This window comes from Bactrocera dorsalis, chromosome 2 (genome assembly GCF_023373825.1).
Source record: "Bactrocera dorsalis isolate Fly_Bdor chromosome 2, ASM2337382v1, whole genome shotgun sequence".
Classification (NCBI taxonomy): domain Eukaryota; kingdom Metazoa; phylum Arthropoda; class Insecta; order Diptera; family Tephritidae; genus Bactrocera; species Bactrocera dorsalis.
The window spans coordinates 65,200,316-65,227,149 of record NC_064304.1 but is presented as its reverse complement, the minus strand read 5'-3'; the positions used below and the strand labels follow the sequence as shown (position 1 = coordinate 65,227,149).

Sequence of the window (26,834 nt, the reverse complement as noted above, 5' to 3'; positions counted from 1 at the left end):
TGTATGTGTGTTAATGTGTGGTGTTCTCTCGCGTGATGAGGTGAATGGTTGATTCGGTGTGATGAATTGATGCAGAGGTGATGCGACGTCGCTACTCATTTAGCCATCCCGGCCCCCCTAGGCGAGTATTTAGCCTAGAAACCGCTGTAGCTGCTGTAGCGTAGCTACAATGCTGCTGAGACCTGTTGACCGGCGGGATTGCGGCCTAAGCTGATGGCGTCGTGTTGATGTTGACCGGTTTTGGCGCCAGAGACGGGATTCTGCTGGAGAGGATCCGCGCCGGCGGTATGCCGTCACAGGAGTCCTTTGAGAACGCCTGACGTTACCACTGGTGCGAGGAGCCGGTGGGCGCCCGGAGTCGCGTCTGGTAGTGCGGTGCAGCAGCGTATGATGAGCCCGCACACAGATTTGGCAACGATTATGTGATGGGAACTCCTGAGCTGCGTGGGAAGTTACCAGACAATTCAGGCAATACCCGTGCGCCTGTGTCACCTGCTGGCGTTGCATCGGCGGCATGCCTTTGAATATACCGCAGTGCGATAGCCGATGCGGGCGGCGGCATAGTGGACAACGAATTCGTTGCAGATCCGCTGGTAATGCTGGCGTGCTTTGACGCGGAGCCGTTGTCGCGGTGGAGCCTGTCGTAGTTCGAGGCGCTGCCGGTACAGTGTTGGTCCGGGGTGCTGCTATTGGAGCAGCTTCAGAGCGAGGGGCGGAAACCGCCGAACGCATGGTTGGCGTTGACGATGATGCCATATCCACGTCCATATTACTCTGTGAGAGAAATGGTGATATTAGTAATATATTTTGAAATTTACAATAATATGGACTTTTGTGCCACGATATGTGGCATGAATAGGATGTAATTTTTTTATCAGACATTTTTATTAAGTCTTTTGTGTCGTTTATGTTATTCGAGGTTTCGATTTGGTAAGCGGTTTATATGTTTATCCGATTTATTGATTAATTAACATTGCGGTTTTGGTTTTAAGTTTCTTTATCTTCGTCGGTTGGTAGAAAGCATAATTTGACAAGCGGTCTGGTTAGCGTTCCGGTTTGAGTGCGGAGATCAACTACTCGAACATGACCGTCGGAACCGTAATGAAGTTGTTTTATGCGGCCGAGTCGCCATTCCGTAGGAGGGAGACAATCATCTTGTATAAGGACGTAGTCTCCAAACTTTGGTGCCTTTTCTTGAGTTTTCCACCGGTATCTCTTGTGAAGGTCCTTTATGTAGTCTTCCTTCCATCGGCGGCTGAAATCATGATGGAGGATTTTAATTCGCTCCCATCTGTTTAATAAGGATAGCGACTCCACGCCTGGCTCAGGAATGGCCAGAATGGGTGCTCCTTTGAGAAAATGCCCTGGGGTTAAAGCTGTGAAGTCGGAGGGATCTTGCGAGAGTGGTGAGATAGGTCTAGAGTTTAGTACGGCTTCGGAACGAGTGAGTAATTTAGTAAACTCCTCATAATTGAATTTGTGGTTACCAGCTGTTTTCTTTAAATGGGACTAAAGCTCTTTACTGCGGATTTCTAGAGTCCGCCCATGTGAGGAGAACATGGGGGTATGAATTGCCAATCGATCCCTTGGGGTGCATATTTTTTGACAATTTCAGGGGATACTTCTTTCATGAATTGTAAAAACTCCTTTCCCGTGGCTCTTTGAGCTCGACAAAGGTTTTCCCATTGTCGCTCATAATTTTTAAAGGAAATCCGCGCCGTCCGACAAAACGGGCAAATGCTGCAAGAAAAGCCACAGTAGTCAGATCCGAACATAGCTCGAGGTGTACTGCCTTTGTTGTAAGACATACAAAGACAGCCACATACCCTTTTCTAAATGAGGAAGACCTTAGTATCGAGGCCTTTATCTGGAAAAGTCCAGCAAAATCAACCCCAGTGATGGTTGCAGCGTTCAGGTGGTAGGGTTGACATGATCTGCGTACGCATCTTGTGATTGTACATAGAACACTGTTTACACATGAAAATGGTTCTTTTAATTTGTGGCTTTAGTCGCGGTATATAGAACTCTTGTCGGACCATTTGTTGCATCAAGCGATGCCCACCATGCAGTGTAAGCTGGTGGAGATATATTAGAAATAAGTAGGTAAAACGGGATTTCTCAGGTATAATGATGGGATGTCGTTCATTGCAACTAAGGCTGGAGTTGGCTAGCCTTCCATTTGCCCGTAGTAATCCCTTAGCGTCCAGGAATGGGTTTAACACGAGAAGTGAGCTTCCCTTTTCGAGAGGTCGCTTTTCAAGCAACTTTGATTTCTCTTTGCTGAAATAGCGAGTTTGTGTATACAAGATTAGACTGACCTTGGCATGTTGCAAGTCGGAATATGTTAGTTTGATATCCTCTACACCTTTTGTTTAAGTTTATGGATGAATTTGTGCATATAAGCGACTACCGTTAGTGCTCTAGGAAATGAGGAAAACCTTTGGAGAATATCATCCTCTTATGGAGTGATATGAAAATTTTCTATTTTCCGACTTTCCGGAGGTATGATATTCCGAGCAGGAGACTTTGGCCAGAATTCTTGTGATTCTGTTAGCCATGTGGGACCGTTCCACCAGAGTGTAGTGCTGGTGAGGTGAAGTGGTTTGCAACCTCTTGTCTCCAGATCCGCTGGGTTATCTGCACTTGCAACATGTTGCCATTTTGCTGAGCCAACTAAGTCTAAGTTTTGTGATATGCAATTTGATACATACTGTGTCTTCCAAGTAAAGGGTGGTTTTTCCAACCATGCTAGAACTATTCCTGAGTCTGATCAGAGATACATTTTGTGATTGTTTAATTTTAGATGGGTTTGAACTATCGAAATTAATTTTGCTAACAGAAGAGCACCATTTTGTTCAAGCCGTGGCAGGCTTGGTGTCTTCAATGGTGCAACTTTGGCTTTGGCTACCAAAAGATGTAAAGTTATTTTGCTATCATACTGAGTGCGTGTGTAGACTGTTGCGCAATAAGCCTTTTCAGAGGCATCACAGAAACCGTGTAATTCTGCGTTAATGTTAGGTGTGAAATTTATCCATCGAGGGATCCGAATTTCTGATATAGTATGTAGGTTGTTAGCAAATTGAACCCATTTTGCTAAACGTACAGGTTTTACCTGTTCATCCCATTCAGTGCCAATCTTGCCATAATTCTTGAATGAGAATTTTAGCTTGAATCATGATTGGCGAAAGCCATCCTGCGGGGTCGAAAAGTTTTGCCACCGAGGAAAGTATTTGGCGTTTGGTTATGGCGGACATTGCAGATATTGACTCAATTGTATATGAGAATTGATCTGTTATCGCATTCCACTGAATCCCTAGGGTTTTTGTTGTACTGGCCTTTTCGAATTTAAGGAAGTCAGTATCTAATCAGTCTTCCTTTTTTATATCTTTGATTATTTCGGGATGATTTGATGTTATTTTCTTTAGGGGAAACCGTGCTGAATTTAGTGCTTTGATCACTTGAGATAATGATTCGCACGTTATTGGTATACTGTGGCTACCTGATAAAATGTCATCCACATATGTTTGAGTTTGCAACACAGAAGTTGCTAAAGGTAAATTTGTTTCACAAGTTTTTGCAGCTTCATGTAATGTCCTAATGGCTAAATAGGGTGCGCAGTTGATGCCGCAGGTAACTGTTTTAACTTTGTAGTCGCTAATTGGACTATTAATTGAATTGCGGAAGACTTTGTGTTGGAAACCTTGGTCATCTTCATGCACCAGAATTTGGCTATACATTTTCTCAACATCCCCGTTAAAAACGTATTTAAACATGCGCCAATTTGGTATTAGAAACATGAGATCAGGTTGTAATGTTTGCCCTGTGTATAATACATCATTGAGTGATTTGCCTGAGCTCGTACACTTTGAGGCATTGAACACCACTCGTACTTTCGTTGTGATTTTATCTGGTCTTATTACCCCATGATGTGGAAGGTAAAAAGATAAATATCTACCTTTGGATATTTTTTCATATGGTACAGCATCTTCCTTATGATTGAGGTCAAGATATTCCTCCATCACATTATCATATGCTGATTTTAGCTCATTTTTCTTCGTCAGGCTTTTTTCCATGATTAGGAATTGCTGGACTGCTGAGATTCTAGAGTGGCCTAGAGCTACAATTTCTGGAAAGGTGGATTTGAATGGCAGTCGCACAACATAACGACCATGTTCGTTTCTTGTTGTTGTGGACTGGTAATAGGCTTCGCATGCCTGGTCTTCTTCTGAAAGTTTGGTAATCTGGGGTACTTCTTCCACTTCCCAGAATTTTTTAAGTTCATTATTTAAGTATTCGTTTGTGATATCTTCCACTTGTGTTGAGAAAGAATTTATTTTTTGCGTGACTTGGCCACTTATAATCCACCCAAAGATTGTATTTTGGGCTAACAATTTATTGGAGATTTTCTCTATACCTTGAAGAATTATTTGTGGTATTAAGTCACTGCCTAATAATATGTCGATTTGTGATGGGGTATGACAGTTGGGATCTGCTAATTCGAGATGTGAGCATTTTTCTCAGTGTATTTGATTTACTTCATAGCTTGGAAGCAAATTTGTAAGTTGCGGTAGAACGATGGCTTGTGCATCTATTCGTATATCCGCATTTGGAGAAACTATGGTGATTGGCCATATTTTATTAGAATTTTAAATAATTCTTTCGCCCATTGCCGAAATTTGAAAAATGGAATGCTTTATTGGCAATTTTAGCCGATTTTGAACCTTTGATGATATAAAGGATCTTTGAGAGCCTTGATCTATTAACGTTCTTGGTTTGAATAAATCACCTTTATGTTCAATTGTGATGACCGCAGTGGGTAAAAGAATTTTGCTTTCATTTTCTGAATGAAGCGCTTGAATTTTTGCTGCTTTAGAGCAACATGGTTGTTCTTCCCTTTTTTCGGGATTTGACGTTTCGGGATTACTTGATGTAGTTGTAGCGACTAACCCCGTGGTTTTTTGAAATGGATTTTTCTTCACATTTTGAAAATTGGTAACATGAAGCAATGAGTGATGTCTTCGTTGACAGTATACACAATTGAATTTGCTTTCACAGTCTTTTGTCATATGAGAATTCGACAGACAGTTTATGCAAAGTTTGTGTTGACGGACCAGATTGTTTCTATCTGAAACGGATAATTTTTTGAATCTCTCGCAAGATCTTAATTTATGACCTCCCTTACACAGTTCACACAATGATTGCCATTGACTACTTTGATTTGACACGTGTGTGTGACTTTTATTAATGTGTCTATTATATTGTATGTTACTCGTATTACTGGCTTGGGGTTTGAACAAGTTTTTACTTGACTCATTTTGATGACTTTTTGGCTTTATAGATTTTTTTGTCTATTCGCTCAGCTATCTCGTATTGAGCAGTGAGGAATGTTTTCGTCTGTTGCCAGGTGGGCATTATTTTTCTTTCCACTAGTGATTGTTCCCATCGTAGTAACGCAGCATCAGGGAGTGTTTCTGCGCAAATGGTTACTATAATAGGGTCCCACGATTCTGTGGAGATATTTTGTGGTTTTAACACTGATAATCAATTGGTCACTGTGGAGTGTAAGTTTTGAAATTCCTGGCTAGTTTCTTGTTGGATTTTTGGCAAATGCAATAAAGTTTTTATTGGGTTTTCTATCATAACCCTTTCATTTTCGTACCTTTCGACAAGTGCTTCCCAAGCCAGCTTAAAATGTTCGTCATTTAAAGCGTATTGCTTGACGATACTGCCTGCTTCCCCTTTTGTTTTATACCTGAGATGGTATAGCTTTTGTGCTTGTGAAAGTTTAGGATGGTTTACATAAACGGCAGTGAACATGTCCCGGAAGGACGGCCACTGGTCATAACATCCATTGAAAACTTCAGTATCACAAGCTGGTACTTTTAGATACATGCCTTTATCTAGGTCTTCTTTTGTGTTGTAACTACTGTGGAAGTGGGAGTGATGGCTCTACTTGGCCTTACTGAACTTATTTGTTCAGTTATCATTCCCTTTGTTAACTCGTACTGATCGCGGCAGTTAACACACTTGGCTGTCGCCGAAGCCTTTGTGTTTTCTGGGAGTTCTGCGTCGTCAGTATCTAGTACTGTATCGTACGCTGCTAGAAGGCGTGCCCATAGACTAGACTATAGACTTTCTAATTTTATATTTAAAACTGATTCCGTAATGTGAGTAATAGGGGAAGCTTGAAACCGAGTGCAATATCTTATAAAGCTATTACTTTCAGTGATAAATTTCGATATTATTTGATCTTTTGATCTCTTTTGCTTTGTACCGTGCTTAGAGCGTGTAGCTTCTGCAGGTGTGCTTTGTTTATCGTCGTCAGCCATTTTTCGAATGGTAAGAAACTGACCTGATTTAGATTCTTTTGAATCTGTGCTCATTTAGGATAAATAAGAATTTAGAATTAAAATTTCATAAGATACATATATCTGATAAATACCGAAGACCGAAAACTCTTTTAAGTAAATAAGACTTGTTATTCCCGTAAATTTACTAAAATACGCGTTAATCGTGTTTATTAACCGCACTATTGTATTTAAGTAGTTGCGATTTTATATTTATTTTTATATATTTTATATTACGGATTTATCCGTATGTCCTTGTATATAAGTACTAGTACAGGCGGTATACGAATTCAATAACCTTTGTACATACTCGTATATGTGTACGCTATGTGCGTATTGATGTCCATATGCTATGCTAAATTGGTTGGTATTTAATCCCGCTTGTTTTTGTAATACAGTCGAACTCCAATTATCCAAACTCCGACTATCCGAATCGCCGATTATCCGAATCACAAACAAATGAAAACAGCAATCAACAAAAATTTGGAAGATGCCGTGTTTAAATGGTTTTTGCAGCAACGTTCTATGAGAAATCCGATTTCAGGTCCAATCCTTTGTGAAAAAGCCAAAATCTTAGCAGAAAAGCTTGGTCATTCATCTTTTAAGGTTAGTAACGGCTGGCTAAGGAATTTTAAATTCAGGCATGGTGTACGCGAGTTAGATTTGGCTGGTGAGAAGCTTTCAGCAGACTCTGCAGCTGCTGAAAATTTTATTGAAAAATTTAAAACTGCATCAGAATCCTATGATCCGGAGTTTGTTTATAATGCCGATGAAACTGGCCTTGTTTGGAAAGCATTACCAAAAACCACTTTGGCTTCTAAAAGGGAATCTAGTGCCCCTGGACATAAGGTCAATAAAGAACATGTTACAGTGCTTAACAGTACCAACTCCACTGGAAATCATAAACTGCCACTTCTTTTGATAGGAAAATCAAGAAATCCAAGAGCATTTAAAAACGTAAAAAAATTTCCACTCTTCTACAAAAGTCAACCCAAGGCCTGGATGACTGCAGCTTTGTTTACCGAATGGCATGAACTCCAATTATCCGAACTAATGGGGACCGGGACCCATTCGGATAATCAAATATTCGGATAATCGGATTTTTTTTTTTTTAAATTGCCATTGGAGAGAATAAAAGCTACGTTTTAATATTGCACTATTTTTTTATTGAATTAAATGAAAGAAACATGAAATTTTCACATGTTTTAAATATAAATAAAATGTACTTCTGTACAAGTTTGGAAATAAAAATCATTGTTTTTTAAACATCTCCGTCAATGTAAGCAGCGGTAAACAAATCCAGGCCTTGGGTTGACTTTTGCAGAAGAGTGGAAGTTTTTTTACGTTTTTAAATGCTCTTGGATTTCTTGATTTTCCTATCAAAAGAAGTGGCAGTTTATGATTTCCAGTGGAGTTGGCACTGTTAAGCACTGTAACATGTTCTTTACTGACCTTATGTCCAGGGGCACTAGATTCCCTTTTAGAAGCCAAAGTGGTTTTTGGTAATGCTTTCCAAACAAGGCCAGTTTCATCGGCATTATAAACAAACTCCGGATCATAGAATTCTGATGCAGTTTTAAATTTTTCAATAAAATTTTCAGCAGCTGTAGAGTCTGCTGAAAGCTTCTCACCAGCCAAATCTAACTCGCGTACACCATGCCTGAATTTAAAATTCCTTAGCCAGCCGTTACTAACCTTAAAAGATGAATGACCAAGCTTTTCTGCTAAGATTTTGGCTTTTTCACAAAGGATTGGACCTGAAATCGGATTTCTCATAGAACGTTGCTGCAAAAACCATTTAAACACGGCATCTTCCAAATTTTTGTTGATTGCTGTCTTCATTTGTTTGTGATTCGGATAATCGGCGATTCGGATAGTCGGAGTTCGGATAATTGGAGTTCTACCGTATTGTTAAATAATACTCGCCTATACGGGTTTAGAGTACGTACTATATACTAATATATTTATCGTTAATAAGATTTTATTATTTATTAATTTTTTTTTTTTTGTTAAAATTCCGCACGGCTTATTGTTTATAATTAAGCTATTATCGCAGCTTCTAATAATTTTGGATTTATTATTTTTCTTTTTATGTTTTGGATATATGTACCTCCTAAATCAGGGTATGTAGCGTAGGCAAAAAGAATAACGAATATATGTATACACTATGTTTATCATATATATGCATATTAGGGTGAGTCGATTCCGGACTTTTTTCGATTCGGGATTTCTAATAGTGCGGAAAAGTTGCCTTAGTACTTCCTGATTTCAATGCAACTTTTTGTTTTGTGATCGGATTGCGTCTTCAACCCCAACTCCGGCCTTGAAATTTCGGAAATTCGCCAAAAATCGTGAAATTGTCTACATAGCGCCTGATATACGCATCTCATGGCAAAATGTATAAAACAAAAGTTATTTGTCATTTGCTACCGAAAAGGCGGCGCGCCACAGCGCAAGGTGAAAATTGTTGCAGCTCTCAGCTAACCTGTATTGGTCACCCAGAACCCACCGCGTGAAGGTGGCTGCTCTTCGGGTTCCTCCCAAGCCCAACCCAACCAACCAACCATATGTCAGGCTTGTTTTAGTCTGAATCTGTGTCAAATTTATTGATAAAATCAGATTTTGTACTAAACTTTGGCACTTGTTGCCTAGATTTCAGTGTAGAGCGTATGAAATGATCACGAGATTGGGGGCCAATAAATTTCAATTTCCACACCTCTGTAGTGTCTCCCGACAGCCCTTTTATGAGTTCTTCGTTAGAAACTGAACAAAGAACTGGTGGAACAGTCAAGGTAATAGTCTTCTATTTAATCATATCGTAATAATTATTAGCTTTGAAATTCAGCTTTGGCACTTTATTACATCGAACCCTTCCATTTACAGTGTCAGACTCTGCTTCTCTGGCTGCCAGAAGACGGTCAAGGGCCAACTTTCTGACTTCTATCCGTTCGTCAGTCATCATACTAAGGAGAATGTTTTCTGGAAGAGCAAAGAAAGCATTCTGTTGAATGGATGAATCGACAACCTTGCGCAGTTTAGCGGGTAAGTATCTCGACCTTTGAATTGCAGCATAGAGATGGCGCGAGCCATCTTTGATTGAACTGTTGAATCTTATTGAGAACCACAAAGGTGAGTAAACTGTAAGTATGTACTTGACCAAAATCTTTATTTCCTTTGTTGGTTTGTCAGTAGAAATGTGTAATCTCAGAATTCTATTTGCACAGGTGAGCCAGCGAGATTTGCACATGTTACCTGGATGCATCGACGCTAAATCTGAGGAACATTGACCGGAAATAACAGCTTCTGATATTTTATAGAGATAAGCTTTGTCTGTGCTAAGTTGGGTCGGATTAATAACCTCAGAAGGTAATTGGCAGGATGGAAAACTTTCAAATTTGACAACAGGGAACTTCACACAATCAGGGAGCAGTTTACCTATGTCGCCAGAGAATGTATTTGGACTCTTTGAGACACCATCTATGTGTTCGAAAAGAGCACGAAATGGAAGTTCGTTGAAATGTAGAAGACAAACAACCCACTGTAATTGCCTACATATTCTTTCTTCTAGTTTCCGAATGATTCCACCTTTCCAACCTGTGTTCGTGTTGGTGCCATCAGCACCGACAACTTCTAGATGTTCCACATCAACTGAATTGTCTTCTAAATGTTGCCATATAGCTTGCGTCTCATCCTCAGCTGACCCGGAAGGAGAGGTGACATGGCCAAAGTAATGACAACCAGATTCCGCTATAAGAGAAATATGTTCCTCTTTGACAGTGTCGCGGTTGCACTTTTCACCTTCGCTGACTTGTGCAAGTGTATTGTCTTTGCGGCCGTTAAAATACAGCCCATATACAGAGTCAATACTTTCGGTGTTTTGGAGCTTAACTACAACACTTTTTTTGGTCGACTAATCTTGCATTTGTCAGTGACAAAGCTAGCCTGATCCTCTGTTATCAAACCTGCTTTTTTGGCATCCGCTGCTCTATCACTTACTCCAAATCTTTGGGCAGCTAAAGCAGTGTGTTGTAATACTAGTGTGTTTTGTTTGGTTTTATAGGATGGAAGAGAAAATTCATCATCAGCATCGTTTTTGGAAGAATCCATGTGCGACGCACCTACATTGTTGACGTCTGTTTGAGAGTCTGGCTGATCTGAATGGTAACGTGTTCTAGCTGATACTTTTCTGGTAAGTGTTGATGTTGAATGACGTTTTGAAAGCTTTTCTTTACGTTCATTTTTCTTTGTAATTTTTTTTCCAGGTTCCTTCTGGTTCTCTGGTCCAAGAGAAATGGTTGTTCATTGATAGGAACTTTCCTTTCCTTTGGACAAGTGCAAGAAGAAAAATAAATGCATGTACAAGCAGCGATGTCAAATAATTTTCCGGCAGAAGAGACAAAGTCGTCTCTTTCTTAAAAACATTTTTTAAGAGTCAGAAATTTCTTATGGTATGTGGTGAGCATTTGTACAACTCTGGTGTGTGAAACCTATGTAACCTCTTTACTCCTAGGTTCATAGTTGTCGCCTCGGAGTCGCCTTATACGAAATCTTTCAAACTGATAACACAAAAGAACATCCTGGTAAGCAGGTAACTGGGACTCAGAGAGATTGTACGGATATATGCCAAACACAGGACATTTCTGTCTAAATTTATATTTAGATACAGACATTTTGAGTTCTGTGTTCTGTTGAGAGAATATAAGTGATAGCACTCGGCGAAATCGCCGACAAGAGTGAAGGAACTCGATGAAAAAATATTTATGTGGAGACCAGTCCGAACGTGTCGTATGGCGCAAGGAAATGAATGTAAGTGATAGAACTCGGCGAAATCACCGACAAGAGTGAAGGAACTCGATGGAAAAATATTTGTGTGGAGACCTATCCGAACGTGTTTTTGGCGTAGGTGAATGAATGTGAGTGATAGCACTCGGCCGCATTTTCGCTCGTATCTCGGGAACGGTTCGTCCTACGGCCATGATCACATATACCATTTCGGTAGCAAATGACGTGACAAATAACTTTTGTACATTTTGCCATGAGATGCGTATTTCAGGCGCTTAGTAGACAATTTCAGGATTTTAGGCGAATTTCCGATATTTCAAGGCCGGAGTTGGGGTTGAAGATGCAATCTGATCTCAAAACATAAAGTTGCATTGGAATCAGGAAGTACTAAGGAAACTTTTCGCACTATTAAAAATTCCGAATCGAAAAAAGTCCGGAATCGACCCACCCTAATGCATATGTACTTATGTTTGCGCGATCAGAATATAGCGAAAAAAAAAATGGACAAAGTGCAGGTCATTAGCCTCTGCACTTGCGGATAAGCAAGTACATATATGCTTCAATATATTAATACGACTATTAATATATGTATATTAATATTAATATTAATTTTTTTGTATGTGTTTGAAAGTACAAATTTATGTTTGTTGCATTTATGTATTTTAAGTATGCTTATGTAATATGTCAATATGTATGTTTGTACTTATTCTCGCATTGGAAATTTTGCTTTTTATGTCTTTTGCTTACCTATTTTATGCAATCCTGCTTACTATTTGAAGAAACAGAAGGGGTATTGCTGGGAAGATTTGCAAGTAAATACTTGAATATAATTTGTTTGTTTTCTGTTGTAGTGGGTGTGTTTTTATACACAAGGGTAAGCTTAGAAGGCAGTAAATGATTTCCTTTTGTATTTATAAAAATATGTGGATGATATATTTTTTCAATTGTATTTTGTTCCGGTTTAGAAATTGATCAAACGGATTATATACATAGGTTTTATATTTGATAAAACCGTATGATATCATACATATTTACATATGTTCATAAAAAATGGAAACGACTTACTTTGTCTCGCCTCAAGGGAGTTATGGGAGAATACAGTACATACACATATTTATACTAGAGGACCCGCCTACGTTTTACTGTGGTAGTACTACTAATACCATCTATATGATTTCTATTATTTGGATTATAAGTATTTGTTAAGGAGTAATCGCATTTTTGATGAAGCAACACAAATAAATTAAAAAGCATTTCGTGCGTTAAGAAAGAATTGGTTTTTGGGGTAAAAATACTATTGAATTTGGGCTGTGCATCAGTAAAATCAATCGAGTCCAATCGATTGTCAGCCTGGTAGACTGCATATTAAGAAACGGTTCTCATGCGTGGAAAGACAAAAAAATCGGCTGGCAAGGTTATGGCATCAGTCTATTGGGATGCCCGTGGTATATTATTCATCGAATTATAAATGAGCCAGTTTTAATTCATTGCATTGTGTATTTGATTGCAGTTCTATTCTACCATTCACAATATTTAACAACTTTATTATTTTTCAGGAAGGATCAGTTTGAAATTGTACGCATATATGTATTCATCGTTCCCGTTTAAATATTGTATTGCTCTGTGCAATGCTTCGAAAAGATTTCTGTATATCTCAAATTTTTTATCAACACTTCAGTTATGTCGCTATTTTCTAATGCCAGACCTTTTGCAATTTTAAATTGCCTGTCAAGATATCCCCTCCAATAGTTAGCAGGTATGAAAAAAATGTTATAGCTACCCATAGATGTATTGAATCACCCAATTTATTACTTAAGAACGAACTCTGTCCTCAATATAAAAACTTGATCCACAGATGTTGCCTTTTACTTTGGCATCGTTTTGTTTAATGCACGTTTACGCCAATTTAAGGTTTTAATATTGGATACTGCGATGGTGGCGCCATCTATCGGTCAAACATTCCAAAATTAACAATTGATTAAAAATGAAAAAATAATTTAAAAAAACATTTTCCAGTGGACCAAATTGTAAATCTAAACCATTCTCGAATCTCCTTGAACATACACACAAAATTTCATCAAAATCGGTCCATCCGCTTAAGAGCAGTTCAAATGCAAACACACGGTCAGAAGATTTATATATATAAAGATAATTTTGGGGATATTATCCGCTTTCGTTTCGGTTTCCTCCTGTGTTTAGTCCTATTTCCTCCGGTGTTTAATGTTCCCTTCCTAATTTTCTCCTTTGTTTAGTGTCCTCTTGCTCCCGTTTCCTCCTTTGTAGAGTATGTATGTATGTATTAATTTTCATCTAATTATATCGCGCCCGATGCATATTATAATTTTTGGTATTTTTATTGTTAGACCGCGCCCGATTTATGTTTTACACTCTTTTTAATATTATTATTAAATACTAGTCACAGCACTGGATAACTCTAGTGAATTTTGTAAACTTAGTAAATTTTTATTATTTTCCTAAAATTTTCTTCCTTTATTTTATTATTTAATTTTTTCACAGAAGTTATTTATAATCTCCCAGCTCCCGTTAAAGAGAGAGTGGCATCTATAGCATAGCAATAATTTGAGAAATTTTGCTGCTATGGAGTAACAAATGCAACCCTGGTAATAAGTATGCGATGCAAAGTCACCCGGAAGTTCGAAAATCTTAATATTAAAATATATATCTGACGCATTGACCGATACTTTCAATAAAAAGTCCGCTATAAGTACTGGGGGGTTATATTAATTTTCATACTGGATCTAGGAGTTCTTATAGTGTTTGCACTGAGCAAATTTGGTTTTAGCCTTAGTAGTTTAAGAGATATATACATAAAACTTATTAGAGGGAGGGGTCACTTTTACAAATCACCCACAGGTGCCCCTTGCTACAGCGATCCTCTGTGCTTACATAGAATTTTATATATTAATTAAGCGCTTAGGTTTAGCACTTTTTAAGTTTTGGAATAATGGTGATTTTTGGGCAGTTGCCCGATTACACGAACTCGAATTGCGACGAGATATCTCAATTTGCACTCAAGTTACAACATGCACGGGCGGACGGTCGGACGGACAGATAGACAGAAACCCGGATTCCAACTTTCCTCGTCATCCGGATATTTTATATATATGTATATTACCCTTTATCTATCTCGCTTTGCTTTAGGTGATACGTACAACCGTTAGGTGAACAAAACTACGAGGTTTGACAATTAAGTAATGAAACTGATTTTATTGCCGCTTCCTCTTCCTCTGCTTCCCCCGGCGGGTACTGCGTCGAATACTTTCAGAGCTGGAGTGTTTTCATCCATCCGGACAACATGACCTAGCCAGCGTAGCCGCTGTCTTTTAATTCGCTGAACTATGTCAATGTCGTCGTATATCTCGTACAGCTCATCGTTCCATCGAATGCGATATTCGCCGTGGCCAACGCGCAAAGGACCATAAATCTTTCGCAGAATTTTTCTCTCGAAAACTCGCAACGTCGACTCATCCGCTGTTGTCATCGTCCAAGCCTCTGCACCATATAGCAGGACGGGAATTATGAGAGACTTATAGAGTTTGGTTTTTGTCTGTCGAGAGAGGACTTTGCTTCTCAATTGCCTACTCAGTCCGAAATAGCACCTGTTGGCAAGAGTTATCCTGCGTTGGATTTCTAGGCTGACATTGTTGGTGGTGTTTACGCTGGTTCCAAGATAGACGAAATTATCTACAACTTCAAAGTTATGACTGTCAACAGTGACGTGAGTGCCAAGTCGCGAGTGCGACGACTGTTTGTTTGATGACAGGAGATATTTCGTCTTGCCCTCGTTCACTGCCAGACCCATTCGTTTTGCTTCCTTGTCCAGCTTGGAGAAAGCAGAACTAACGGCGCGGGTGTTGAGGCCAATGATATCAATATCATCGGCATACGCCAGCAGCTGTACACTCTTATAAAAGATTGTACCTGCTCGATTCAGTTCTGCAGCTCTAATAATTTTCTCCAGCAGCAGATTGAAAAAGTCGCACGATAGGGAGTCGCCTTGTCTGAAACCTCGTTTGGTATCGAACGGCTCGGAGAGGTTCTTCCCCATCCTGACGGAGCTTTTGGTGCCGCTCATCGTCAGTTTACACAGCCGTATCAGTTTTGCGGGGATACCAAATTCAGACATCGCGGCATAAAGGCAGCTCCTTTTCGTGCTGTCGAAAGCAGCTTTGAAATCGACGAAGAGGTGGTGTGTGTCGCTTCTCCTTTCACGGGTCTTTTCCAAGATTTGGCGCATGGTGAATATCTGGTCGGTTGTTGATTTGCCAGGTCTAAAGCCACACTGATAAGGTCCAATCAGTTCGTTGACGGTGGGCTTTAATCTTTCACACAGTACGCTCGATAGAACCTTATATGCGATGTTGAGGAGGCTAATCCCACGGTAGTTGGCGCAGATTGTGGGGTCTCCTTTTTTATGGATTGGGCATAGCACACTTAAATTCCAGTCGTTGGGCATGCTTTCGTCCGACCATATTTTACAAAGAAGCTGATGCATGCTCCTTATCAGTCCTTCGCCGCCGTGTTTGAATAGCTCGGCCGGCAATCCATCGGCCCCTGCCGCTTTGTTGTTCTTCAGGCGGGTGATTGCTATTCGAACTTCTTCATGGTCGGGTAATGGAACGTCTGCTCCATCGTCATCGATTGGGGAATCGGGTTCGCCTTCTCCCGGTGTTGTGCTTTCACTGCCATTCAGCAGGCTGGAGAAGTGTTCCCTCCATAATTTAGGTATGCTCTGGGCATCGGTAACTAGATCACCTTTGGGGGTCTTGAAACCTTCTGTAAGCCGCCGCATCTTTTCGTAGAATTTTCGAGCATTACCCCTGTCGGTCAGCTTATCGAGCTGTTCGTACTCACGCATTTCGGCCTCTTTCTTCTTCTGTCTGCAAATGCGTCTCGCTTCCCTCTTCAACTCTCGGTATCTATCCCATCCCGCACGTGTTGTGGTCGATCGTAACGTTGCGAGGTAGGCAGCCGGTTTTCTCTCCGCTGCGACACGGCACTCCTCGTCGTACCAGCTGTTCTTTTGCACTTTCCGAAAACCAATGGTTTCGGTTGCAGCTGTACGTAAGGAGTTTGAAATGCCGTCCCACAGTTCCCTTATACCGAATTGTTGATGAGTGCTCTCAGAGAGCAGGAGTGCAAGCCGAGTAGAAAAACGTTCGGCTGTCTGTTGTGATTGCAGCTTCTCGACGTCGAACCTTCCTTGTGTTTGTTGGCGTGCGTTTTTTGCTGCACAGAGGCGGGTGCGAATTTTGGCTGCAACAATATAGTGGTCCGAGTCGATGTTAGGACCTCGGAGCGCACGCACATCTAAAACACTGGAGATGTGTCTTCCGTCTATCACAACATGATCGATCTGGTTGGTGGTTTTTCGATCCGGAGACAGCCAGGTAGCTTGATGTATCTTCTTATGCTGGAATCTAGTACTACAGATAACCATATTTCGGACCCCGGCGATGTCGATCAGCCTCAACCCATTTGGGGATGTTTCGTCGTGGAGGCTGAATTTACCGATCGTAGTGCCAAAGATACCTTCTTTGCCCACCCTGGCAATCAGCGATATGTTGAAGAACCTCGCTTTGATGCGGATTGTGGCTAGACGTTCATTCACCGCAGTGAATGATAGTACTCGGCGACGGAGTCTCTCTCCCACCACGAATCCAACACCAAACTTGCGCTCCTTTATATGGCCACTGTAGTAAATGTCACAAGGACCTACTTGTCTCTGTCCTTGTCCCGTTCATCGCATTTCTTGGACGGCGGTGATGTCAGCCTTTATTTTCACGAGGACATCAACCAGCTGGGCAGCGGCACCTTCCCAATTAAGGGACCGGACATTCCAGGTGCATGCCCTCAATTCGTAGTCCTTTTTTCGTTTGCCATGGTCGTCATCAAAAGGGGGGTCACTCATCCGAGGCTTGTTGTTCCTTTTCATTGGGGGTGTTTTTTTACGTGGCGGGTCCCAAACCCAGCGCACAACCCTATGCAGGGGATGTTTCGCCTTCTCACGTTAGCTCGCCTTCAAACGGATGTTCTTAGGCTACCCAGAGGATACTTGGTCAAAGACCGGAAGTCGTGAGCTGCTTGAGTCATATGCAAAAGAATCGTTTCTGGCCACTCCCAAGTGAATGGCGATCAGAGAACTTTCCTCACTTGCGTGAACTTCTACACATGTCTCCATCCTTGCTCTTAGTCGTGCCTAAAGCTCACAAGGGTTGTCTCCGCGCGCCACCCACGATGATTATTGCCTTTTTTGATAGCCGTGGAATCGTCCACAAAGAATTCATTCCACCTGGTAAAACTGTGAATCAAGTCTACTATTGCCAAGTATTCGAAAGATTGCGAAAACGTCAACAGGGTACGCCCAGACATCGCACGTAACTAGATCCTTCCTCACGACAACGCGCCGTGCCACACCGCCCTCAGCGTGTCCCAGTATTTGGCCTCTAAAAGGATCGCCGTGTTGCAACAGCCGCCTTATTCGCCCGAGATGTCACCATGTGACTTTTTTTATTTCCTAAAACAAAATCGGTGGTCAAAGACCCATTTTGAGTAGATTGTGGATATCCAGGCGGCCGTGACGACGGTACTCGCGGACATCCCAGTCGAAGCGTTCCAGAAATGTTACGAAGCATGGAAAACGCGTTAGAATCGCTGTATAGCTGACTATTTTGAAGAGGATGGCAGAGTTGTAGAATATTTTTCAAATATACGGTTTTTATGGAATCAGTCTCATTACTTAATTGTCATACTTCGTATTATACTCTGTAGCAACAGGTTGCGAGATTGGTTATTTTTGTATATATGTACATATGTATGTATAAATGGCCACGTTTACAAGAGTAGCTGAATTCCGTGTGCTAACAAAAGTTTAAATAAAAATGAGATATCTTAATGAAACTTCTGAAATTCTTTAAAATACCATAACTAACACAGAAATAAAGATAAAATCTGTAATTTGGCTCAGAGCATTGAGGTACGAACGCAGAGGCAGTACAAAACGTACATAAATAAACACATAAAAATATTACATATGTATATACATACATATGTGTGTTACATACAAGGTCTGTCGCAAAAGAACTTTTTAAATATAACTGTTTCCGGTGGAGCCACCTATTGGTGGGTATTTGAAATAAAAAGTTTAATCTCTTGTTGACATTTCGTAAAAATTTTAAGACAATTGGATAACTACAATCGATGTTATCGATCAAAAAGTGACAGCAGCTTTTGGTCATCGGTCGTAAAATGCATTTTGAACAAAGAGCAAATATTAAATTTTGTTTTAAACTTGGGAAAACGTTTACTGAAGCGGGCTAAACGCTGTAACGAAGCACAAGGAAACTACTTTGAATAAAAAAATATAATTTTTGAAAAACATTTTTTTATTAGCTGACCCCGCAGCCGTTTTCCTGCGTGAAATTATGTGTTTTGAAATGAAAAGAAAGTTAAATTTATCATTTCTTTTTCTTTTTCAATGTAACACAGCTTGATAAAGAACATTTTTTGGTTTCTGTTCCGGTGCGTAAATGTACAGAGAAGATAGTTTTCCAACTCGTGAGTGCGCCACGTATTTTTGGCCGTGTGAAAAACGTAGCAGTTCCAAATTTATGCCACACATTTTTAGCGACTATCCTTGTGTCCTGATGATTGTCATCTCAAATGCAATTTTTACTGGAAACGGAATTCGTTTCAACTGAAATGGCAAATCGATAGAACTCACAGGAATTCGTAGAATCAAGCATTCTGCCCCCTTGTATTCGATAGGTGCGTAACAATCAGTCAGGTTCCATTACACAGTTTCGATGCATTGGGAAACATAATAATGACAGATCCAACTTTGAGACGCAAATGATGCGACGGATTACAAAGACTCTCCAAAGAATTTAGAATTTCGATTGGATAATTCACGGCGTCGTCTTCATTGTCAGGACGATCGATCGATTTGTATGATGAGCGCAAGTCTCCCGGAATTTGACTTTGAATCTTCCAGTTTAAGTCATCAACATCGGTATTTTTGGAAGCTATCATTGCACGTGCACTCAAAGTATCGTAGTTACGATAATTTGGCCAATGTTCGGATAAACATTGGTGATGAGTTCATCTTTTGTGAATCGATAAACGGCAGATGGAATTGATATCAAACCACCGAATGTATCAACCGGAATTGATCCATTTCCAATTTTTAGCGAAGACGATGTAAAATGTCTTCGACAATGTCATTTTGTTCGTATACCATAATAGGCGCGGATTGGAAGGCTGATATGTGAAAATGATTATCGCCAAAAGTGTGCGAACTTCATTTGTATTCCAGTGGTTATCATTTTCCAGCAATTGTAATTGCTGGCTTGCTTCTCAAAAAGTTGCACAGACCTTATCATTCACAGTACGCAATGACTCAAATGAAGTTGATCCACGTACATTTATCAATAGTAACTGAAGGTAGAAACAATCGTCGCGTTGTCGTCGGGTGGATTATGTGAATTGTCCTAATGCATTAGTTGAGAACACTCCTGGATGTGCTGGATCTACTGGTTGGCCTTGCTTTCTGCGTAACCATTTCTTCGACGATACATTCCAAGTCTAATATCAAGGCATTTCTGATAAGAGCAATGTTCTCGCAAACGGATCACTGACGAAAGTTGAGCAAAAACTCGTAAATGTTAATTTTGTTGCTGGCGGTGTTTCCACTGGCTGTACTGTATTCTCTGGGTTGAAATACACTCTTTGGCCATTCTCCAAATTAACAGCGAGACGCACAACAGTCGGAAAACGTTCATGATTTGCAAAATTAAATATCGTACAAAGCGCTTTAGTGCAGTTCACGTATCAACCGTATCGTTCAAGACCGCCATGTTGCTTCCTTTGGTGACGTACTTACAAACGTATTTTATCGATTACAGCAAACTACAATACTCCGCATTGATATTAGTTTTGAATGTGAATTAAACAACTGTGGGAAATATAGTAGGTATGATCCATGTGTTGTCAGCTTCGATATTCACTCTTCTAAATTGAATGCTGAATGTTCTGTCATTGTTATCTGGTGAGCGATGACGATATAGTGGATATTTTCAGTTTGTGTTTCCGAGAGAAGAGCACATGGATTATCTTTCGTGCATTTATTGTCAGACATACAAATCGAAATGGAACTGTGGTGCTCGCAAGGTCCATGAACCTTATTGGTTTTTATCACTTCGTACAATACTGGATCTTTCTTTGCATCAGGAATTTCCGTATGATTGAATGATTTCATCAATTTGATCTCGTGTAACCACCATCCTCCAACCAAAGAAGAATGTGTGCGTGCGGCAAACCTCTCTTTTGTCACTCAACAGAGTACATTTAGCATTTAACAGCACCATATATACGTCGCTTCAAGATAAAGTCCATCGAAGCTGTTGCTTAAAAAGTCTTGGTGTGACATCGTGACTATCGCCTACTAGTTGATGCCAAAAAGAACGCCGACCGATATTAACGCGACCTCTTCGTGGCATCGTAGCAAATTTCAATCTGTAATTGATTACTTTGTGTGCAACACACATAACATTTTCTCTGAATAATTTTCAAAAATTTTTGAAACAAACGACAAATTTGAAAGGTTTAAACAATTGAAAAACAAAACAAAAAAAATGAAAAGAAATGTGTATGGAAAAATTAACTTTTTGGCATTTTCCAATTTTCCGACTTTTCCTCTCGAAAAGCATACAGGTTTTTTATTTCTAAACCTTTCCCGATCCCCACAGAACATTCTCTGAACATTTCATCAAGATTGGTTCAGTTGTTCTCTTAGCGTTACTAATAAACAAGCATTCATTCGTTTGTGTGGAAAAAAAGGGCTGTTTTTAGGGGGTTTCCGGCAATTATTCGAATTTTTCTTGCCGTAAAAAGCATCTTTGAACGTCAACGAACATTTAGAAAAAAGAATTGGCCAAATTGATCCAGGCGTTTTTGAGTTATGCGCTTACCAACACATTTTGCGATTCATTTTTATATATGTATAAGATTAATTTTATGTTGTTTTTTTAACAGTCCTGTTTCTTTTGCGACAGACCTTGTATACATACTATGAACATTTATATGAGACACACATGGCTTCATATGCTATACGCATGCATTCAATAAATCAAATAAACAACAATACTAACATATTTACTTAGGTTTAGGCAATTGATTACAAATGCACACGTGCTTTTGAACACAACCCCACACCATACAGCATAAACAATATGTTACAAAAATAACATTTAACACACACATGTATTGAATTTTATACCTAAAAACAACCCCGATTGGTGTGCAATACACACCAACGTACACATATCTTTAATTAGATATGTAAGAACCCCAAAATAGTATATAAGCCTTAAAAATCTTCTTCTTTTCTCGCGTTGACACCGCTTACGCGATTATAGCCGAGGTAACAACAGCGGGCCAGTCGTTTCTTCTTTTTGCTACGTGGCACTAATTGGAGATTCCAAACGAAGCCAGGTCCTTCTCCACCTGGTCTTTTCAACAGAGTGGAGGTCTACCTCTTTTTTCTGCTTCCCCCGCCGGGTACTGCGTCGAATACTTTCAGAGCTGGAGTGTTTTCGTCCATTCGGACAACATGACCTAGCCAGCGTAGCCGCAGTCATAATGGGAATAACGAGTGACTTGTAGAGTTTGGGCTTTCTTCGTCGAGAGAGTACTTTACTTCGCAATTGCCAGCTCATTAGTGGTGTTTATACTGGTTCCAAGATCTACGACTTCGAAGTTATGACCGTCAACAGTGACGTGAGAGCCATGTCGCGAGTGCGAAGACTGTTTGTTTGCTGACAGGAGATACCTCGTTTTCCGCTTGTTCACTGCCAGACCCATTTGCTTTGGTTCCTTGTCCAGTCTGGAGAAAGCAGAATTCACAGCGCGGGTGTTGAGATGATATCAATATCATCGGCATACGCCAGCAGCTGTACGCTCTTATAAAAAATAACCTCTTTTGGTATCGAACGGCTCGGAGAGGTTCTTTCCGATCATGACTGAGCTTTTGGTATTGCTCAACGTCAGTTTGCACAGCCGTAATAGTTCCTTTTCGTGCTGTCAAAAGCAGCTTGAAATCGACGAAGATTCTATTTGCACGGTTTTTCCGAGATTTGGCGAATGGCGAATATCTGGTCGCTTGCTGATTTTCCAGGTATAAAGCCAGTTTGTTGACGGTGGACTTTAATCTTTCACACAATACGCTCGATAGAACCTCATACGCGACCTGTGGGAGACGCACATTTTTTTCCTTATTTTTCATTGGGGTGTTTTTTACGTGGCGGGTCCCAAATCCAGCGCACAACCCTATGTAGAGGATGTTTCGCATTCTCTCTTAAGCTCGCAATAAACGGATATTCTTAGGCTACCCAGAGGATACTTGGTCAAAGACCGGAAGTCGTGAGTTGCTTGAGCCATATGTAAAAGAATCGCTTTTGGCCACTCGCAAGTGAATAACGATGAGAGAACTTTTCACACTTGCGTGAACTTTTACTCATGATTTCACCCTCCAGCCTTAAAAATACCCAAATGAAATTAGAATGTAATATTTATCATTAACGATCTTTATGTGTTGAACACATAGAGAGTGACACGACATGACTGCACGTGAAGCCTGCTACGTGAACATTTTTGAGACAGCAGCGACAAACAGCCGATGTACAACGCAATGGCCGCAATATATATAAAACAACACAAATGTCCATTTATACAAAATTTCATTGTTGCCATACTAATACCTTTCACTTCAAAGAAATTTTTATATTTTGTTCAAAGTGAAATTTAGTAGGTATGCAAAAAATAAGTAATAATGTAAATTTATTTGATTTTAAGTATCAATTGTTATTATAAATGATATAATACTGGCCAAATGAGCACCTGACCACCCTCTTAATATAATACTCCTACACCCCACACATACACACCATAATCAACACGACTACACCATCTGTATCATCCACACATCATACTCAACACATCTGCACCATATTCACCATCCACACCTCACACTCAACACACCTGCATCATATACTGATTCGATCCGTGCGCTTATACGTATGTACATACCAATCGGTCAACCGAGTACTCGTATCCCGTTTTTAATACGTTTTACCAGCAAAATCGTCGCCAACACAACGGGTAAGTGCCGCGAGGTTTTTTTTACAAAAGATTTATTTTTTCCATGGTCCTTCGAGCCGTACCGGACGGCAGTAGTTGTAACAAAAAAAAAATAAAAAATAAATAAAATAAAGTATTAATAATAATAAAAATCGGTCACGGTAGCGCGGTAATTAGTAAAACAAAAAAAAAAGTGTTGGTGAATAATCCAGAGTGTAAAACTGTTTAAACGGGCCGTTAACAGGCTAGAACCAGTTGAGAAAAAAAAAGTGCAAAAATTTGTGAAAAACAACGGTAGTGATGTGAAACATTTTAAAACGAAAAATCTATTATTTTACGACAAAACTCGATTTTCGAGTAGTATCGGAATCGAGTTTACCATCCCTACTGACAGCTATCGGGGCACATATAAAACCTCCGCACAATAACCACCACAAAAAAAAAATTATTTTTTTTCCATGTAATTTATATGGAAAACAGAAAATTTGAAATAGACACCTCGTAAAATTAATATTAAGAGCTCATCTTTTGAGTGACTTTTTTTTTTACACATTTTCGAAAGTTTTGAGCCTGTTTTTCAGTTGAAAAAAAAGGTTGCCTCAGAATGACACACCTTAATATACATGCATATATACATCTAAACCAGTGGTCGGCATGAGAAGATCTGTCACAGTATTGGTGAGCACGAAAAAAAAGTAGCCCAGTGAGAAATTGAAATTAAAATTAAGCATCTAATCTAAATAATTAATAGTATAATGAAAATTAACAAAAATGCCTTTTAAGGATATACTCCCGATTATCTTTAAAAGACTTGGAACGTAAAAGGCATTGCATGGCACCATAAGCATTTCGAATCATATAAAATTTCTCGTAGGGCATATTTGGTTTTGCGCTATAGTCTTGCGTGATGTTGTGATGTTAATTCGTTGCTGGCTCGACAAAGACTGAACGATAGAGCGTAAGCGTACGTGTGAAGTTAGTTAGCAAAATTTTGCTAAGAAATGCCGACCACTGATCTAAACGGTGATAGTGGAGTGACATATTGTACAACCTGCAAACAAAAGGAAAAAAGGAATACAAAAAATACTAGCTACAACACCAGCAACAAAACGACAGGAGAACTGGAGAAGCAAGCGAAACACAAGCACAGGCAAACGCACACCACCCACACATCAGATAAATACGTAAACTCACAACATCCCCAAAAGCCCCTTGCGGAAAGCAAAGTGAGTTGTATCGTTTCATTTCAATTTATATTTTATACATATGTAAACATATATGTATGATTTAATATCAGAAAATTAAATTTGCGGTCTGACCAAAATTCCGGTCGAAAAAGTATTGAAAACCGTTTCCAAACTGTTTTAGGTATTCGGTTTATTTTACGGTAAAAACCGAAAAACCGCTAACAAAGCAGTTTGGTACTGTATACAGCGGATTAGTGATTGCCGCTAAATGCTTACCGTTGTGTTATAACACAAAAATCATCCGATAAAACAAAAAAAAAAAATTTGTTCAAGTATTTACTTGCAGTAATTTCCAGCAAGACCCCTAATACTTAATCAAGTATAAGCAGGATTGCTTAAAATAAACTACGGCAATCACAAGAGGAAAAAAAATCAAAAGCATATGCGCAAATAAAATTGTATAACATACATACATACATATATGTTACATATACCGCTATAACATACGAAGAACATAACTTGCTCTTTCGCTAAGTTAAACCATATTCAAATCAACACCCTGCCAACAATGAGCGGGTAAAAAACCAGATAATCAGTGGGTAATATGGTGTGTGTCTTAGGCCGAGCGAATATCCTACCGTCTTTTCCCTTCACACGTACGTATACATGTGATCATACATCTCTGTTGCGCTCATTCAGCAGTGTCATATAAAAAAGTATATCTGTCCTGCTCTAATATCCCTAATCGACGGTTGATGCAGGGTTGCATTTTAAACAGCTGATGCAGGGTTGTATTTTTTAATTCCTACTTTAAAAATTTCAAACAAAACTTTTAAATTTTTATTTTATTTTTAACATATTCTCATAAAATTTTTATAAATTATATAAATAAAAATATATTCTTCTTCTTCTTAATTGGCGTAGACACCGGTTATGCGATTATAGCCGAGTCAACAACAGCGCGCCAGTCGTTTCTTCTTTTCGCTACGTGGCGCCAATTGGATATTCCAAGCGAGGCCAGGTCCTTCTCCACTTGGTCCTTCCAACGGAGTGGAGGTCTTCCTCTTCCTCTGCTTCCCGCGGCGGGTACTGCGTCGAATACTTTCAGAGCTGGAGTGTTTTCGTCCATCCGGACAACATGACCTAGCCAGCGTAGCCGCTGTCTTTTAATTCGCTGAACTATGTCAATGTCGTCGTATATCTCGTACAGCTCATCGTTCCATCGAATGCGATATTCGCCGTGGCCAACGCGCAAAGGACCATAAATCTTTCGCAGAACTTTTCTCTCGAAAACTCGCAACGTCGACTCATCTGTTGTTGACATCGTCCAGGCCTCTGCACCATATAGCAGGACGGGAATTATGAGTGACTTATAGAGTTTGGTTTTTGTTTGTCGAGAGAGGACTTTGCTTCTCAATTGCCTACTTAGTCCGAAGTAGCACCTGTTGGCAAGAGTTATCCTGCGTTGGATTTCTAGGCTGACATTGTTGGTGGTGTTTACGCTGGTTCCAAGATAGACGAAATTATCTACAACTTCAAAGTTATGACTGTCAACAGTGACGTGAGTGCCAAGTCGCGAGTGCGACGACTGTTTGTTTGATGACAGGAGATATTTCGTCTTGCCCTCGTTCACTGCCAGACCCATTTCTTTTGCTTCCTTGTCCAGTCTGGAGAAAGCAGAACTAACGGCGCGGGTGTTGAGGCCGATGATATCAATATCATCGGCATACGCCAGCAGTTGTACACTCTTATAGAAGATGGTACCTTCTCTGTTGAGTTCTGCTGCTCGAACTATTTTCTCCAGAAGCAGGTTGAAAAAGTCGCATGATAGGGAATCACCTTGTCTGAAACCTCGTTTCCTATCGAACGGCTCGGAGAGGCCCTTCCCGATCCTGACGGAGCTTTTCGTGTTGCTCAACGTCAGTTTACACAGCCGTATTAGTTTTGCGGGGATACCAAATTCAGACATCGCGGCATAAAATCAGCTCCTTTTCGTGCTGTCGAAAGCAGCTTTGAAATCGACGAAGAGGTGGTGTGTGTCGCTTCTCCTTTCACGGGTCTTTTCCAAGATTTGGCGCATGGTGAATATCTGGTCAGTTGTTGATTTACCAGGTCTAAAGCCACACTGATAAGGTCCAATCAGTTTGTTGTCGGTGGGCTTTAATCTTTCACACAATACGCTCGACAGAACCTTATATGCGATGTTGAGGAGGCTAATCCCACGGTAGTTGGCGCAGATTGTGGGGTCTCCTTTTTTATGGATTGGGCAGAGCACACTTAAATTCCAATCGTTGGGCATGCTTTCGTCCGACCATATTTTACAAAGAAGTTGATGCATGCTCCTTATCAGTTCTTCGCCGCC

At 40.0% G+C, this 26,834-nt stretch overlaps 2 protein-coding genes across 15 annotated transcripts in view; one reads left to right on the top strand and one right to left on the bottom strand.

Annotated features, from left to right (window-relative positions):
• The window catches only part of LOC105233125 (endothelin-converting enzyme 2), a 789,700-nt gene that overhangs the window by 6,243 nt on the left and 756,623 nt on the right, over positions 1-26,834 (top strand). The gene's annotated exons all lie outside the window — the stretch shown is intronic.
• On the bottom strand, positions 130-1,059 carry LOC125776709 (uncharacterized). The gene has a single exon (XM_049450250.1). The coding sequence runs from the start codon at positions 880-882 to the stop codon at positions 130-132; it is 753 nt and encodes a 250-aa protein (XP_049306207.1). The 5' UTR covers positions 883-1,059.

Bases quoted from the DNA above. Each gene is read 5' to 3' on its own strand.
- LOC125776709 (XM_049450250.1), bottom strand. From the start codon at position 882: ATGTCTGATAAAAAAATTACATCCTATTCATGCCACATATCGTGGCAC.